The sequence below is a fragment of the Saccopteryx leptura genome, chromosome 5 (assembly GCF_036850995.1).
Source record: "Saccopteryx leptura isolate mSacLep1 chromosome 5, mSacLep1_pri_phased_curated, whole genome shotgun sequence".
NCBI lineage: Eukaryota > Metazoa > Chordata > Mammalia > Chiroptera > Emballonuridae > Saccopteryx > Saccopteryx leptura.
In genome coordinates, this window is record NC_089507.1 from 37,843,301 (window position 1) to 37,858,535 (window position 15,235).

The 15,235-nt window shown below is 33.4% G+C and overlaps 1 protein-coding gene and 1 pseudogene across 2 annotated transcripts in view; one reads left to right on the forward strand and one right to left on the reverse strand.

Moving 5' to 3' along the window:
* Nucleotides 1-9,244: 9,244 nt before the first annotated feature.
* Nucleotides 9,245-9,802, forward strand: LOC136405388 (ubiquitin-ribosomal protein eL40 fusion protein-like; annotated as a pseudogene).
* A 501-nt stretch (nucleotides 9,803-10,303) lies between these two features.
* The window catches only part of CHIC2 (cysteine rich hydrophobic domain 2), a 45,318-nt gene continuing 40,386 nt past the window's right edge, over nucleotides 10,304-15,235 (reverse strand). For both annotated transcript variants that reach the window (XM_066385790.1, XM_066385789.1), the window contains exons 5-6: nucleotides 15,138-15,197; nucleotides 10,304-12,168 (exon numbers count right to left, since the gene is read on the reverse strand). In XM_066385790.1, coding sequence (XP_066241887.1) covers nucleotides 12,118-12,168; nucleotides 15,138-15,197 — 111 coding nt within the window. In that variant the 3' untranslated portion in view covers nucleotides 10,304-12,117. The remainder of the gene's footprint in view (nucleotides 12,169-15,137; nucleotides 15,198-15,235) is intronic.

A 15,235-nucleotide genomic window follows, 5' to 3' on the forward strand; every position in this document is an offset into this window, starting at 1 on the left:
GGTCATTATAAGGTTAGAATGGAAAGGTAGGATGTCTTACTATAATTGGTAAATTTTTTCAAAATATACAAGCTCTCCTTCCCTCTCCAACTATAGTGGGGTGGGGGTTACAGCCATGCTTGTTTGATTCTAATACACATCCCCACTGACACCTGTGGAGTCGCTTCCAGCTCTGAGTTTCCACCTGTTTTTAAGTGGATATGGCCATGGCTAAAGAGCAATACCCAGTGCTGACAGAATTATAAAAGAAAATTGTGCTTCCTTACACACATACTTTCTTCAAAGCTCTTTCCTGGTGTAGCCTAAAAGTTGATGGTTTTGACAGTATTTGAAAACATGCCAAGCATTTATACGTTACCTAACGCATCTTTGCTCTATGCAATACACAGATTATTGGTCAATCAGGACAGAGTGGTTGATTTCTTACACTTCCATTCTTTTACAAAATCACCATCCAGCACACAGTATATTACAAAGAAAAGACTATCAACAATTGGTTTTTCAAAGCTCATAAATATTACCAAAAATCTCACCTATCTTTGGGAAATAATTTCATAAAAATGTCAGCTACATGTTTGATGCTCAGAATAAAACAACACTGCTTGTTTTATGTACATGAACAGGTTTGCCTTCCTCTTCAGAACAGTGTTTCCAAGTGTAAAATTTTTAAAGTTTAAAGTAACTTAAAAGTAAGTTTCACCCTGGCAGGAAAGCTGACGTGGTGCGAGCATCATCCCGAAGCGCACTGGTTGCCAGTTTGATTCCTCAGTCAGGGCACTTGAAGGAGATTGATGTTCCTGTCTCTCTCCCTCCCTTCCTCTCTCACTAAAATCAGTAAGAAATAAAAAATACATATATAGTATGTCAATATTTAATTTTCTAGTAAGTTTCAATAGGTATTTCTAATTTGGAGAAAAAAAAAAAGCTCTCAGTATATAGCCTAAAAATATTTTGTTTTTCACGGTTTCACCTATAATTAATTTTTAGCTGTTTTCCTCATTAACTTTACAATGATATGCTATCATTAATATAGAAACCACTAACAAATACAGTCAGAGTATCAGATTGAAAATAGAAATTCATCACTATATTTTTCAACTTTAGTCTTTAAGCTGGAGATTATTAACTGTAAAAGCTTTAAAGCTATTATATTTTAGGAAGCCCTGGCCAGTTGACTCCATGGTAGAGCATCAGCCTGGCCTATGGATGTCCCAGGTTTGATTCCCAGTCAGAGCACACAGGAGAAGCAACCATCTGCTTCTCCATCTGTCCTGTTCTCATTTCTCTCTCTCTCTCTCTCTCTCTTCCCCTCTGGCAGCCATGGCTCAATTAGAGAAAGCTGGCCCCAGGTGCTGATGGCTTCATGGCCGCCTTCTCAGGTGCTAAGAAGAGCCTGGTTGCTGAGCAATGGAGCAACACCCAGATGAACAAAATATTGCCCTCTAGTGGGTTTGCCCAAAGGATCCTGGTCAGGGCACATGTAGAGTCCATCTCTCTGCCTTCCCTTCTGTCACTGAATTAAAAAAAAAAAAGAAAAAATTATAGAAAAAAAAACCACTCAAAATTTGGGGACATAAGACAAAAATGAACACATTTAGTCTGAAACTTTGGATTTTATCCATAAAGCACAGTAGTTGACAAGCATCTCCTGGGAAAAAAATCTACTGAAAGAACACTGTAATTATAGCAAGGACTTCATTTTCAGATTTATTTATTTTTTTTACAGAGACAGAGAGTGAGTCAGAGAGAGGGATAGACAGGGACAGACAGGAACGGGGAGAGATGAGAAGCATCAATCATTAGTTTTTCATTGTGCGTTGCAACACCTTAGTTGTTCATTGATTGCTTTCTCATACGTGCCTTGACCATGGGCCTTCAGCAGACTGAGTAACCCCTTGCTGGAGCCAGCGACCTTGGGTTCAAGCTGGTGGGCTTTTGCTCAAACCAGATGAGCCCGCGCTCAAGCTGGTGACCTCGGGGTCTCGAACCTAGGTCTTCCACATCCCAGTCCGACGCTCTACCCACCGCACCACTGCCTGGTCAGGCCCTTTTCAGATTTTAAAAAATAAATTTCATATTTCCCACTGAAAGGAGAATGCCTCTGCAATTTATACTTCTTGCCCAGGTCATTCAATATTAAAGAACTAATGATTTAGACTTTTCTTTTGCTGAAGTAAATAACTTTTAACAGAAATATTCATTTTTCATCTCCATAATGCAGGGTTGTTCTTTTAACACTTGAGACTGCCTCCTTTGCAATCAATTTTTAATTTCCTTAGACTTCTACAGCAATTTTTCTCGTTTTATAGATTTTTGACATTTCTACCTAAAATTTCTTCATGTTTTTTCAGTTCACTATTTGTGCTCTGATTAAAGAACAAAACTAGACAAAACCATATGCTTTAATACCTGCATATTTAAACAATGTAAACTACTTTTTGGGTACTGGGCCACAAAGGTCTATCTTAGCAGATGCTACAACCTATGCAAATCACTTCACTGGGTCAAGACATGTCTGGTTGGTATTCTTCTTTCACTCACAGACAGATTATGAGTTTCATAGGAAGAAGAGAGCCTTTGGAGTCTAGAACATGATATAAAGTAGGAAGCACATAATGAAAACCTTCAGTTTACTCCAGTTAACAACCTTCTCACCTAGGATGACATATGAACAAAAATATTTAAATACACTAGTCCTCACAACCAAAGAACTGGTTGATCCATAGGTCTTCTTCAAAGGACAACTAAAGGTCATAAGGTATAGAACATCTAGTCTTAAGTCATGCTCTAGGAAGGGCTCAGAGAGAGATTCAGGGGTTAAAGAGAACCATCTCTTTGCCACCTCAAGAAGAGATTCTCACCTTTTAATGGCTCTATATTAGTCAACGAAGTCATCTAGGGTGTGCCAGCCTGGGCTCCAAAAAGTGGGTGGTCTTTGCAGAGGGAGGTGCTCACTCACTCTACCTCTGGCCAGAGCCAGTTCCTGCAGCTGGACCAAAGGCAGCCACAGTCCACACTCAGCACATTTCTTCATTTCTCACTTGAGTGCCCTTCTTTAGTTCCCTTTCAACTGCCCACTTTATATTGGCTTCATTACACCACCGCTCCATTTGTAATGTAAATTGGGAAACTCAGGGAAGTTTTTCTTTTGGCCTTGTCTACAGAAGAATACGGAGAGGTATTCAAAACGTATTAACACAAATCAATGGCACCAATAAAAGCAAAATCTCCTTAGCAACATAATCTTGATTGCAAAAGGAGAACTGAGAGCATTTAGCAGAACAGTGGCCCACATGGAATACGCATTTGTCTGGAAGAATCCAGTACAAAGCCTAAAAGAGAGATTTTGAAAAAATCCAAAATTAACTCACAGGGAACAGTTACTCTTTTTTTCAAAAGTACACAATTGGCTACATTAAATCTATCGTGTGCTTTTGGCTCAGCAACATTGTATCACACCGCTTTGCAAACTGAAATTACAACACTCTGCATGCTTCACATGAGTTACAGGGTGTTTTTTGTTTGTTTTGTTTTCTGAGTTTTTTTTCCTTCGTTGATTTCTTTAGTAAAGCAAACAAAAAAGTCTAAGAAATATTCATCTCACATACAATGCAAAGAAAATTGAATGGCTATCTAACAATATCTAAGACTGTAGGTACAAAAGGTTGGGCTTTTAGGCTTTCTAAGATAGTAACTACTGCAAGCAGCAATGGCATTTTTGCTTAGGTCTCCATTTGTGAAAAAGGAAATTTAATACACTGCTGAGAATTCGCACATTTTTCTTGGTAGGATGAAAAACAGTAAATAAAAAAATAGAAATTCAGAAAATAAAAAATGCTTTGAAAATTACAATATTGAGATAATGCAAAGAAACAAGAAATCCACAAACACAAAATTTCCCTCTCAGCTTTTAAATGTTTAAAATAAAATCAACTTCATTTTTTATTTTAACTAAAACATTTCAGGTGATGGAGGTAAAACATCTTTCTGTACTACCTACTGCAAAGAGATGCCTTAATGAACTGAGTTATAACTACTTTATCTTAGAATTATGTATGTGTGTGTATATATGCACATTTTATCATATATATATAGAACTATTTCTTAAAAGTCTGCACTAGATTCTGAGTCAATCAAGTAAAATGAAAAAATAAAAGTGTGTATGACAAATAGTCACTGTATACAATGCAACAGATAAACTACTTCAATACTGCTAAATATATATATTTACAGGGTGGTAATTAGAATTACTTCTGCTTCCCCTTGAAAGCTTAAAAACCAATGCTAAACCTAAATAGAATAATTGAGAACCCTATTTAAAAGCTGTACTGACTCTTAAAATTTAGGGATAACTTAAATAAGATCTTTGGGGGGAAAGTTGTTTTTTTCCTATTCTGTTTTCTAACTAAAATGCAAGTTTATGAACACATAATATAAAATTTTCTTTAAGCTTATTGCACATAGTTTCTAAACTCGTATTTCTAATGTCAATTATTTTATTCCCAGATATTTGTACAGGTCGTGTCTACAGAAGAAATATGCGTGTATTCATTCATATGGTCACTTCAGCTGAGGTTAGTTTGGTCAGTTTACTTTTAAGTGATTTGATCTCTAAGTTCCAGACTCTTTCTTCCAACTTCACCTAAATTGGCTTAAATTTTTATTTAATATATTATAGTGTTTATAGACCAAATGCTGTGAATTAGCCCATATTTTAGTTCTGATCATGAAATCATGTGCTAAAATCATGTTGCAACAGACTCACTTAAAAACAAAAACTCAACTAAAAGCATGTGAACAAATTTCACATTAGGTCTCCATTTGTTTAGTAGAAAAATTCCATCATTGAAGACTTAATTTTATAAGACTAAACACACAGCAATAAACATAGGGCCAAAACCCAAGCCACCCATCTACATATTTCTTCACCATTATGAAAGCCAACAAATTTTCATCTAACCAAAAATAATTTTTTTAGCAAAAAACACAGTATATGTTTGACAATGGTTTGAATTTCTTAGTAATAAAAGTGTAATACAAACCTATAAAATTCAAATGTATATTTTACCAAAGTTATTTTTACTTTTTAAAATGTTACTAGACTTAGCTGAATTTAACTAGAATTACCTGAAGGCATAATCAAGACCCTGGTCCTGGGTCAGCATAATTATTCACCAATCAGGAGTTCGTGATGAATTATATTGGAAAGCTATTCCATGCTCACTAAGGACATAGGAACAAATTCCTATCATCATTTATCTAGTATTTTTTAATTGTCACATGAATTTTAAAAGATACATTTTTATTCAAGGTAGCCTCATACTTTCTCTTCAAAAGACACAATAGCAGAGGAAAACTACTTAGAACATTTTCTTTTTAAAAAAAATAATTTCTGCCTAACCTGTGGTGGCTCAGATAGAGCAATGACCTGGAACACTGAGGTCCCTGGTTTGAAACCCTGGGCTTGCCCAGCTAAGGCACATACAACGAACAGCTAGAGTGAAGCAACTACTTCTTGACCCACCCGCCTCTTCTCTCTGTAAAATCAATAAATAAAATCTTTAAAAAATCCCATCTGTAATACATAAAGAATATAATAAAAGAAAGCATAAAGTTGTGTGCAATTCCTGAGCACTGCATAATTCTCCCACTTGAAAAGCAGAGCACGGGTGGGGTAACAATGCAGCCTTTCTCTCAGCCAGAGTTCAGCATGCGGCTTTCCAATCATGTCCACCTTGCTTCCACTGCCAGTTTCACAAGGCTAAATTCTTCTGAGAAGACAAAATGTCATTAGCCTCAACAAATGTAAAAATAAATGGAGATTTTAAGAGGGTTTTGATAACTTCAGTTAAAACAAACTCTTATTTATGAAGACTTCATAGCAATATAATGAGACTTGTAATTAAATAAGCTACTAAAAACAAAAGATCTTTTATTCAATATAAAAGCTTTCTTGAGGAAAAAGAATATGCTTTATTTCTATAATATTTTAAATCCTTATAGTATTTATGTCAAAAAGAATTGGAACCAGTTTTATAATTAAGAACCAGTAAGAGATAGGAGAGAAAAATCTGCATTTTGAGGGTACATTATAGTCCAGGGTTTGGGTATCTATGGCTCATGAGCCAGATGTGGCTCTTTTGATGGCTGTATCTGGCTCGCAGACAAATCTTTAATAAAAAAAATGTTAAAAATATAAAACATTCTCGCCTGACCAGGTGGTGGCACAGTGGATAGAGCGTCGGACTGGGATGCAGAGGACCCAGGTTCGAGACTCCAAGGTCGCCAGCTTGAGCGCGGGCTCATCTGATTTGAGCAAGACTCACCAGCTTGGACCCAAGGTCGCTGGCTTCAGCAATGGGTTACTCAGTTGGCTGTAGCCCCACAACAGTCAGGGCACATATGAGAAAGCAATCAATGAACAACTAAGGTGTCATAACAAAAAACTGATGATTGATGCTTCTCATCTCTTTCTGTTCCTGTCTGTCTCTATCTATCCCTCTCTCTGTCTCTGTAAAAAAAATAAAAAAGAAACTTCATTTCTTTCATATGAAAAAAATATATATATAAAACATTCTCATGTATTACAATCCATTCATTTCCTACCGCTCATATTCATGGTTGCAGGTGGCTAGAGCCAATGACAGTTGTCCTCCGGGACAACACCAAATTTTTATTGGATAATGCGTAACATACATGGCTCTCACGGAATTACATTTTAAAATATGTGGTGTTCATGGCTCTCTCAGCCAAAAAGGTTCCCGACCCCTGTTATAGTCCAATAAGAGAGTAACCAAAACAGAGACCCATTACTTATGTTCTCCTGAAAGCTGGTTTCTTGAATGAATGAACGAACAAACGAAGAAAAGGAAAAGGAAAAAGAAAAGGAACAAGAAGCTTATCTCACAAAATTAAGAATGCCTGGTGTGGTTAGTTCATTGAAATATTTCTGAGATAAAGAACCAGAAAAGTAATATACAATACTATCTGTTTTTCATTAAGAGAAAAAAGGAAACAACTCTCAAATTCAAACAGAGCTCCATATTTATAAAGTGAATGTATATTTTTAAAAGGGCATCATTTTGCTTAAGTATCTGAAATGAAACAATATTTTAAAAGATATTAGAAAATTTTTCTCAAATATTATATTTAATGTCTACATGATTTTCAAACATGTATTACTATAGCTACATATAGGGAATACTCATTCTAAGGTTTTAATTTTAAATGCAAAATATGAAAGTAACTCAAGTTTTTGCTCACACTGTAAGTAAGTCAAAAAAGCAACTCAATGATTAGTAGTAAAGATCTGGCTACTTAATTTTACTTTTATAAGATGTAATAACAGCAAAATAGATGATTAAACATAGGATGTAGTCATATCATCTTGCTTTTGTGGAAATGAAAATAAAAGCAAAGAGGCCAAGTAATTTGATATTCTTGCAGAGCAGAGAAATGAGTTAAAAATCAGAATCAGCATTCCGATTTCCTGTTTCCAGAATTGTCTATTTCGGCTATAAACAACCTGTTTCCATTTACCATGGCAGCGGCGGGGGTGGGGCACCCACTGCAGAAATAAGTACACCGAAACATGACTAATAACATAAACAACATATAGGCTTCTCTTAAATAACTACGTATCTAAAAATCTTTGTAAAAGTTTAGAGGATAACTCAAAATTTGAAGACAAATCTCCTTCAAATATCAACATATAAAAGGTACATTCCTCAAAATAACAAAGTTGGCTATCATATCTATGGAAAATTCGTCACTTTTTTAACACACAAACTATTATGAAAAAATTAATATATATGGTTTAGGACTGGCCTTCAGTTTATTCATTCAGCCCCAATACTAGGTATATATACATCAGCTTTCTTCAGAAATGATAGTTTGAGAAACCCCATATCAACTATCCTATTACTCTCTTCCTAGAATGTCGGGACAGAACTGTTAAAAAAGGAAAAGGAAAACATCAATTTCACTACTGTACCAAATTGGAAATTTAAGAAACTCCATTTTAAAAATGCAAATACCACCTTAGCAGAATTGAAAGTGTCAGCTCCTCATCATTTAATGTAACTGATTCATTTTAACTGGCCTTTCAAACATGCTAAAGAATTAACATTCTTACTGGGACCTTTGGGGAAGGAAGGCAGTTATGAACTTTGACCCTGACTAAGTGATGATGACTCTGGACATCAAGAGGGCAGCAAAAGGATCCACAGTGCTTCAGCAGGGTAGGTGCAGGAAAGAGCATCCAGGACCGCAATTCAGCTGAAGACAGTTTTAAACATATTGTACTTTGGATTGAGTACTATTAACCAACAGTTGAGCCAAAGCAAATATTTATAGTGAAAATCAGGCATATAGCTAAATGTTATAATTGTGAAGCAAAATACCACAAAAGTTGAAAGTCTCTATATAATGTTATATAAAACTAGTTTAGTGTGATCTCATGCAACCTGTGGGTCCAACTGTATGTTACTATTTAAAATGTTTTAAACCCAAGATTGATATGAAATGTCAAAAGTTTTATATAGTTGGCCTGTATCTACTAATATAAACAATCAATCAGAAGCTCTGTACCAATAATACAATCATAGGGAAAATTGTGGTTTTTCTTGATTTAAAATTATTCAATTACAAAACTAGTTTTATAGCAAGAAAATGAAATCATTGTTTACTATTATTCAAGGTTTGAACAATTTTTTGATTTTAGGCCTAAATTTCATATTTATATTTTAAATGAATGAAACCTAGCTATTAAAGTCTTAATAAAGAATCTGATGGCCATTTTATATAGGTAAGGTGACCCTTCTGTGAGAGTGGAGCAATATCCACCTCAAAAGCTAAATGTGTAGCTTAAGTTTTACTACAGTCATTAGGTTTTGGAGTATATATTTTAACCCAGATATATAAAAGCCATGTATTAAAATAGAACAGTTTAGAAAGTACATTATTTGATAAAAGACTGTCTGTCTACACAGGAATGGTGGAGTGATTGTAAAATGCCAGTAATGTATAAACAAAGATCCTAAATTATTCATTTAGCCTATGTAAAATCTATACATTAGACTTTCTGGCAATAATACCTTTTTTTGGTCAGTTTTTAATGTACCTATGGTTTATGTTTCACCAACTTTAAGTCAGAAAATTGGAATAGAAGAACAATCATCATTTTATATATTTCTAATTTCCAGTAACAAGGGCACTAGGATTCTTATTCAAGAAAGAATAGGCTCTTTCACTTCAACGAGGCGGCGTATCAGCCTCCCCAGCAGCCGCAGAGATGCAGATCTTTGTGAAGACCCTGACTGGCAAGACCATCACACTTGAGGTTGAGCCTAGTGACACCATTGAGAATGTCAAAGCTAAAATCCAAGATAAAGAGGGCATCCCATCTGACCAGCAACATTTTGATTTTTGCGGGCAAACAGCTGGAGGATGGCCGCACTCTCTCAGACTACAATATTGAGAAAGAGTCCACCCTTCACTTGGTGCTTCGTCTTAGGGGCGGAATTATTGAGCCCTCCCTCCGCCAGCTTGCCCAGAAGTACAACTGTGACAAGATGATCTGCCGCAAGTGTTATGCCCGCTTGCACCCCCGTGCTGTCAACTGCCAGAAGAAGAAGTGTGGCCACACCAACAATCTGCGCCCCAAAAAGAAGGTTAAATAAGGCCCCTCCACCACCTCCTTGGACCTGCAGGGCAGCCTTCTGCCTGAACCCCATGACCCTAGGTCCTCAATAAAGTTTCCCTTTCATTGACTGGAGCAGTAAAAAATTGTTAATTAAAAATTAAAAAAAAAAAGAAAGAAAGAATAGGCCAGAGAGGTTATATACTGGGGGCTACTAATGAAAACCCAAGCATAGAAATCTAACTGTTCACAGCATATCTGGCTTATGGTAATGCCACATATTAAGCATTCACCATTCTTTTCTACATATACATTAGAAATATAAGAGTGCACATTTCTAGGGAATCTTTAAGCAACTGACATACCTCTCAATAAAATTAGAAAAGCTTTTAAAAATCCTATTTTTAATACTATCGACTATGAAATTATCTTAGTGTTAAAATATGTATTAAGGGAATAAAATAATTAAAAATTATAATTTACAGATGAATAACAGAAAAAAATACCTAAAAAGATATAGTCCTTCCTACAAATTTATAAAATTTTGGATATAAAACACTATGTTGCACAGTCTACAGTCATATCTTTCTGCTCTTTCTGAATACTGAAGCAGATTGAGCATTCTCCATGCAATAATTTTCCACATTGAAACCAGAGAAATACTAGAGTTTTTGAACAGTATTACCTTTTAATTGCACCACTGTAAGGTAGCTGGCCACACCCTAGACAGAAGGTAAATAATGTGAGAAGTGTTGATTCTTTGTAGTCTGAGCTCTTCAGAGGAAAAGTGCTTTATAAATTCAAGTTGTTAAGTGTTTTGGGGGCAATGGAAACAAAAAACTCTCATACAAAAAAATCCTAGTTTTTAAGATAGTTCCTAATGACCAATATAGGATATAGGATATAAAATACTGGCATTTGACTATTCAAATTTATATAGAATTACAGTACTTTGGAGAAGTACAAAGAAAGAGTTTTTTAAAAAATACAGGTATATAAATTAATGAAACTGGTATTCAAAAGATTTAATACAAGGAAAAAGGTACTATATAGTGGTACCAATTCTTAATACAAATTATTTAGCATAGTTGATATAATTTCAAAAGTTATTCACATTATTGCTCGATACCACAGCTATACGGAACAAGTTCTTGACACACATTAAAATTTGTATAACTTCAGGTTTATAAAAACAAAAATTTACACATAGGCTATTCAGAAAGTTTTAAAATGCATGGACATATGTACAACCAAAAGGAGAAAAAAATATGTATGTTTGTATATATTTAAAAGAAACAAGTTGATCTGATTTAAACTTAAATGTCACACTCTCAATCAAAAAAGTATACATAACTGCCCTGATCGTATAAGTTCGTTGATTAGAGCGTGGTCCTGATATGCAAAAGTTGCCGGTTCAATCCCCAGTCAGGCACAAACAGAATCAGATTGATGTTTCTGTCTGTCTCTCCCTTCCTCTAAAAACCGATTAAAAAAAAAAGTACATATAATTGAATCAAAAGCAAACTAGTAGATAAAAACAATACTATATATATGCCTGCCTTTCTTAGTAATAATCTGTTCTAAATATCAATGGGGTCTTAAACACCAGCTTACTTTTAGTTCTAGAATTTTTGCTTTCTTTCAAAAACTTTTTAAAACATATATCCATTCTACAACTATGTTAGATTGGATGGGAGAAATATTTTCCTTAGAAATTTTAACCCAAGTAAGGCCATTATTATCATCTTGATAAAAAATATACACAGATTGTAATGACACTATATTTTATGATCCTGAGCTCTAGTAACCATTAAATGCATGCATACCATTCACTGATTTGTCTATTCTAATAAAAATAATTAAATCCTGTCTTGCTACGTTTGAAGACAGAAATCCTTTTAAAAAATTTTTTATAGGTCTTCATGTTACAGATATTTCTGTTGTAAACAGAGCATTAGGAATTGTACAAGAAAGAATATGTTAAATTCCAAAAAGCTATTAAAGTACTTTTTAAAAATAATAACTAAGTTAATTTAAAATTAATACAAAGAATGTGCTTGCTAGAATTGATAAGTTGAGCCTTACAAAGGTGTTTTTCTATATTAAGGAATTAATAAATAAAGAACTGTGTGTACCTTGGTGATAAAATAAAAAAGGCTGGCCACTTTTTATGCTAAGTTCAAATGTATTTTTTTGATAATACAAAAAGTAATCCTTGAAAATCAGAATACATAACAGAAAAGAGCACAATAACTTAAGTATTAAACATCTGTATGAAATAACTGTTGCAAAGTTTGACAAAAATGCACACTTAGAACATGCGGTTATTTAAAAAAAAAAAAAAAAACAAAAAAAAAAACAGAAAAAACACCACACGATTCTGTAGAACCAATGTTATGTCACCACCAGAAGAGCACCAAGCAAGGCACCATTGGAAAGACAACATACTTGGAAAGTCTCTATAAATAAAGTAAATGCTAATCTGGTCGAAAAATCGGTGTCTTTGGTAAAAATTCTATGAGGATGACCTGTAGAAGGAGAAAAAAAAGTTTTTAAAAGACTTAAATAGATTTTTATCTGAACAAAACTTCAGTTATATTGCTTCATTTAAATTAATTTTGATAATGCCTCTGACACACAAGAGAATACATGCATGAATGAATAGAAAACAGAACTAACATTAACTAATAACTACAAGTGTTTCATATTATATGGATCTATTTAACTCCAACAACTTTTCTATGAAACAAGTATTATCATCCTCAAACAAGTATTATTTTCTCATTTCACAGATAAGGAAACGGATGATCTGAGGAGGGTGACACAATGGACTGTGGACTCCTCGTCTGAACAAAAGTCTATCTGAACTGCAAAGCCTTGCCCTTTCTACTGTACTACGCGACTGCAGCTGACCCCATAAATATTTCTTCAGGCTTCTACCCATTTACCAAACCCATGGGTCTACAGGTTCTGGAATTGCTCTCATTTTACTGTACCAGGGTATGTGATTTCTAGATAAAGGGTACTGATGCTTTATCTCTTAATTAGAGGTTGAAATTTGTTCCAAAGGGCCTTCTACAAAAAACTAAAGGAAAACCAATAGAGACAAAACACAGTAACACAGAAAGACACAAACTGACCAGAGCTCATTTTATTACAAATTTGAACTGTCTTAACTCTAATCAATTCTTTCCCTTGTTCCAACTCTGTATAGAATAGGTGCTAAACAAAAAAGTATTTGATTTGAACATTTCCAAATTTAATGAACTTCCTTCCCCCCCCAGAAACTGTATCTAAAACTTGATGATTAAATGTTTAAACTACTTATGAGTCAACATTCAATGAATACTTTTATATTTCAAACATGTCCTCCATCAAGCGGTCTATATAGTTTCAGCCTGTATATAACTTTACAGTATATATAACTACATAATGGAAAATGAAGGCTATTTTGGTCATATTTGCATTATTGTTTTTTAAATAATATATCCTATGAACTCTTCTTCTTCATAAGAAATAAAAATTGGTCACCTGTCTCATTCCTTCTAATCATACTGCTCTATCATCTCTAAATAAAAGTCGGTATCAAGTTGCTATTTTTCCAGACTGTCTCTAATATTCAAAATAATCAAGGAGAATTATTTTCCTTTAACAAAGGAAATACCTGTAAGTATAAGACAGTTCAGGTCAAAGAAAAATATATGATCAAAATGCCCCAATTCATTAGATAAGGAAGCACTCTCATTAGATTATTTACTATCTTAAATATTTTAAATTACTTGTGAAAAGTTTTTAAAATTGTTATTCCCCCCATTTAACTATCACAAATATATATACTAAAAAAATTTAGAAAAGATACTTTTCTAGCAACTAAAAAATTTGTTTTACTACTCTTTATCTTCTATAATGGTATAGAAAATATAATGGCTTTAGTAGTCGAGTTTAATTATCTAAAAATTCATAGTAAATTAAAGGAAACTATTTTACAAACAAAGCACAGAGCTCACAATGCTTTGGAAGGTTAGTAAATTATTTTATTTTTAGTTAAAAATATAAAATAAATATGAATATATTTTATGAATGAATAAATGACATTCATATAGTTCTAGCTAGAAATAATAGCATTGGGAATAACTTTTATGTTTTTCTTTACAATGTAAATTTTAAAATATGCAAAATACAAATAAATAAAGCCACAGTTTGAAGTTTAGTGTTTGGGTTTATAAATAAAGCAAATTTTCAAAAAATGCTTTAAATCTCCTACATATTCATTCCTCCTGCCAAAATACAGAAACTCTCTTATCATGTATGATGAAAATACAAGACTAGCATTTTTATAGGTCAATCTCAAAACAAGTTATTTGAATGTGCTTTTTTATTAGTATTATAAAGTATCAAGTGTTTTATCATCACTTGATATAAAGTAACATGTTTGATATAAAAGATGATAAATTTTGCATTATTTGTATTCACTGAATATAGACGTATTTAATAAAAAAAGACATTTTTAAGATGTCTTTTATGTTCAAGGCTAGAAATGGGATTTAACTATGATAATGAACAAAGCTAAATGATTTTATGACAATTTCCAACTATTTAAGAACTGTTTTAATAAATGTTTTACACACACCACACACAAACTCTGATGGCTAAATTGTTCCAAATAACAGAATTTGTCAGAAATCATGTGCCAGGTACTTCACAAAGGCTATGATTTTAATTTCAACAATTAATTCTTCCTTAAATCTTTTTCATTTAATATAGTAATCTTTGCATATTTAAAAAAAAACACCCAAGCACAAGACAAAATAAATATTTAAAATTTTTATAGTATTTTGAATTTTCAAAAGAAAGAAAATTGTTCAAGTAAATTAAGAAATCAATAAATTAAATACTATACCGAATAAGTTCTAAAATTTACTGTATACATGTGCCAACTTAGATATCTTTTAAGAATAAACAAAGGATAGGCAAAATCTTATCTCCTACTTAAAGATAATTTTTATAAAACAGTATTCTAATAATACTTTAAAAGATTCTTTAAAGGCCTCTGAGGTATGGGTTGTTAAAATTTATAAAGGCTAGAGGTTTCTTAAGCTCCAATGGCTTAGCTGAAAGGTTTTCTTCCACACTTGGAAACTTGATTAGCATTATATAAAAAAGCCATATCTGACTTGCTGCGTAACCAAAGTTGTGGTTATTCTTTATATAGCATCTAAAATTTCACACTCCATCAACATATGTTCAGGCTATTTTATCTTGGCAATTAATTTATTATTTTTCAGAACACAGTGAAGCCTTGTTTTCAAGTCATTCATAACTTTATAAATCAGTCTTACACATGAAACCACGCATCTGTGAACCGTAGAAAATCCTTGCACTCAGGAGATTAAGCTCCTGACACCTTTGCTGATTAATAATCATGGAAAGAATAAGATCAGAAGCAAAATAAATGATCATTTAATAGAGAAACTCACAAAACAGCCCTTTAACTTACATATTCCATCATGTTATTCGTTTCACATTTCCTTTTGCTCAGTCTCCAGTGCAAGCACAGCTAGACAAGAAGGAGAGTAAAAGAAGAAAAATGAGCTC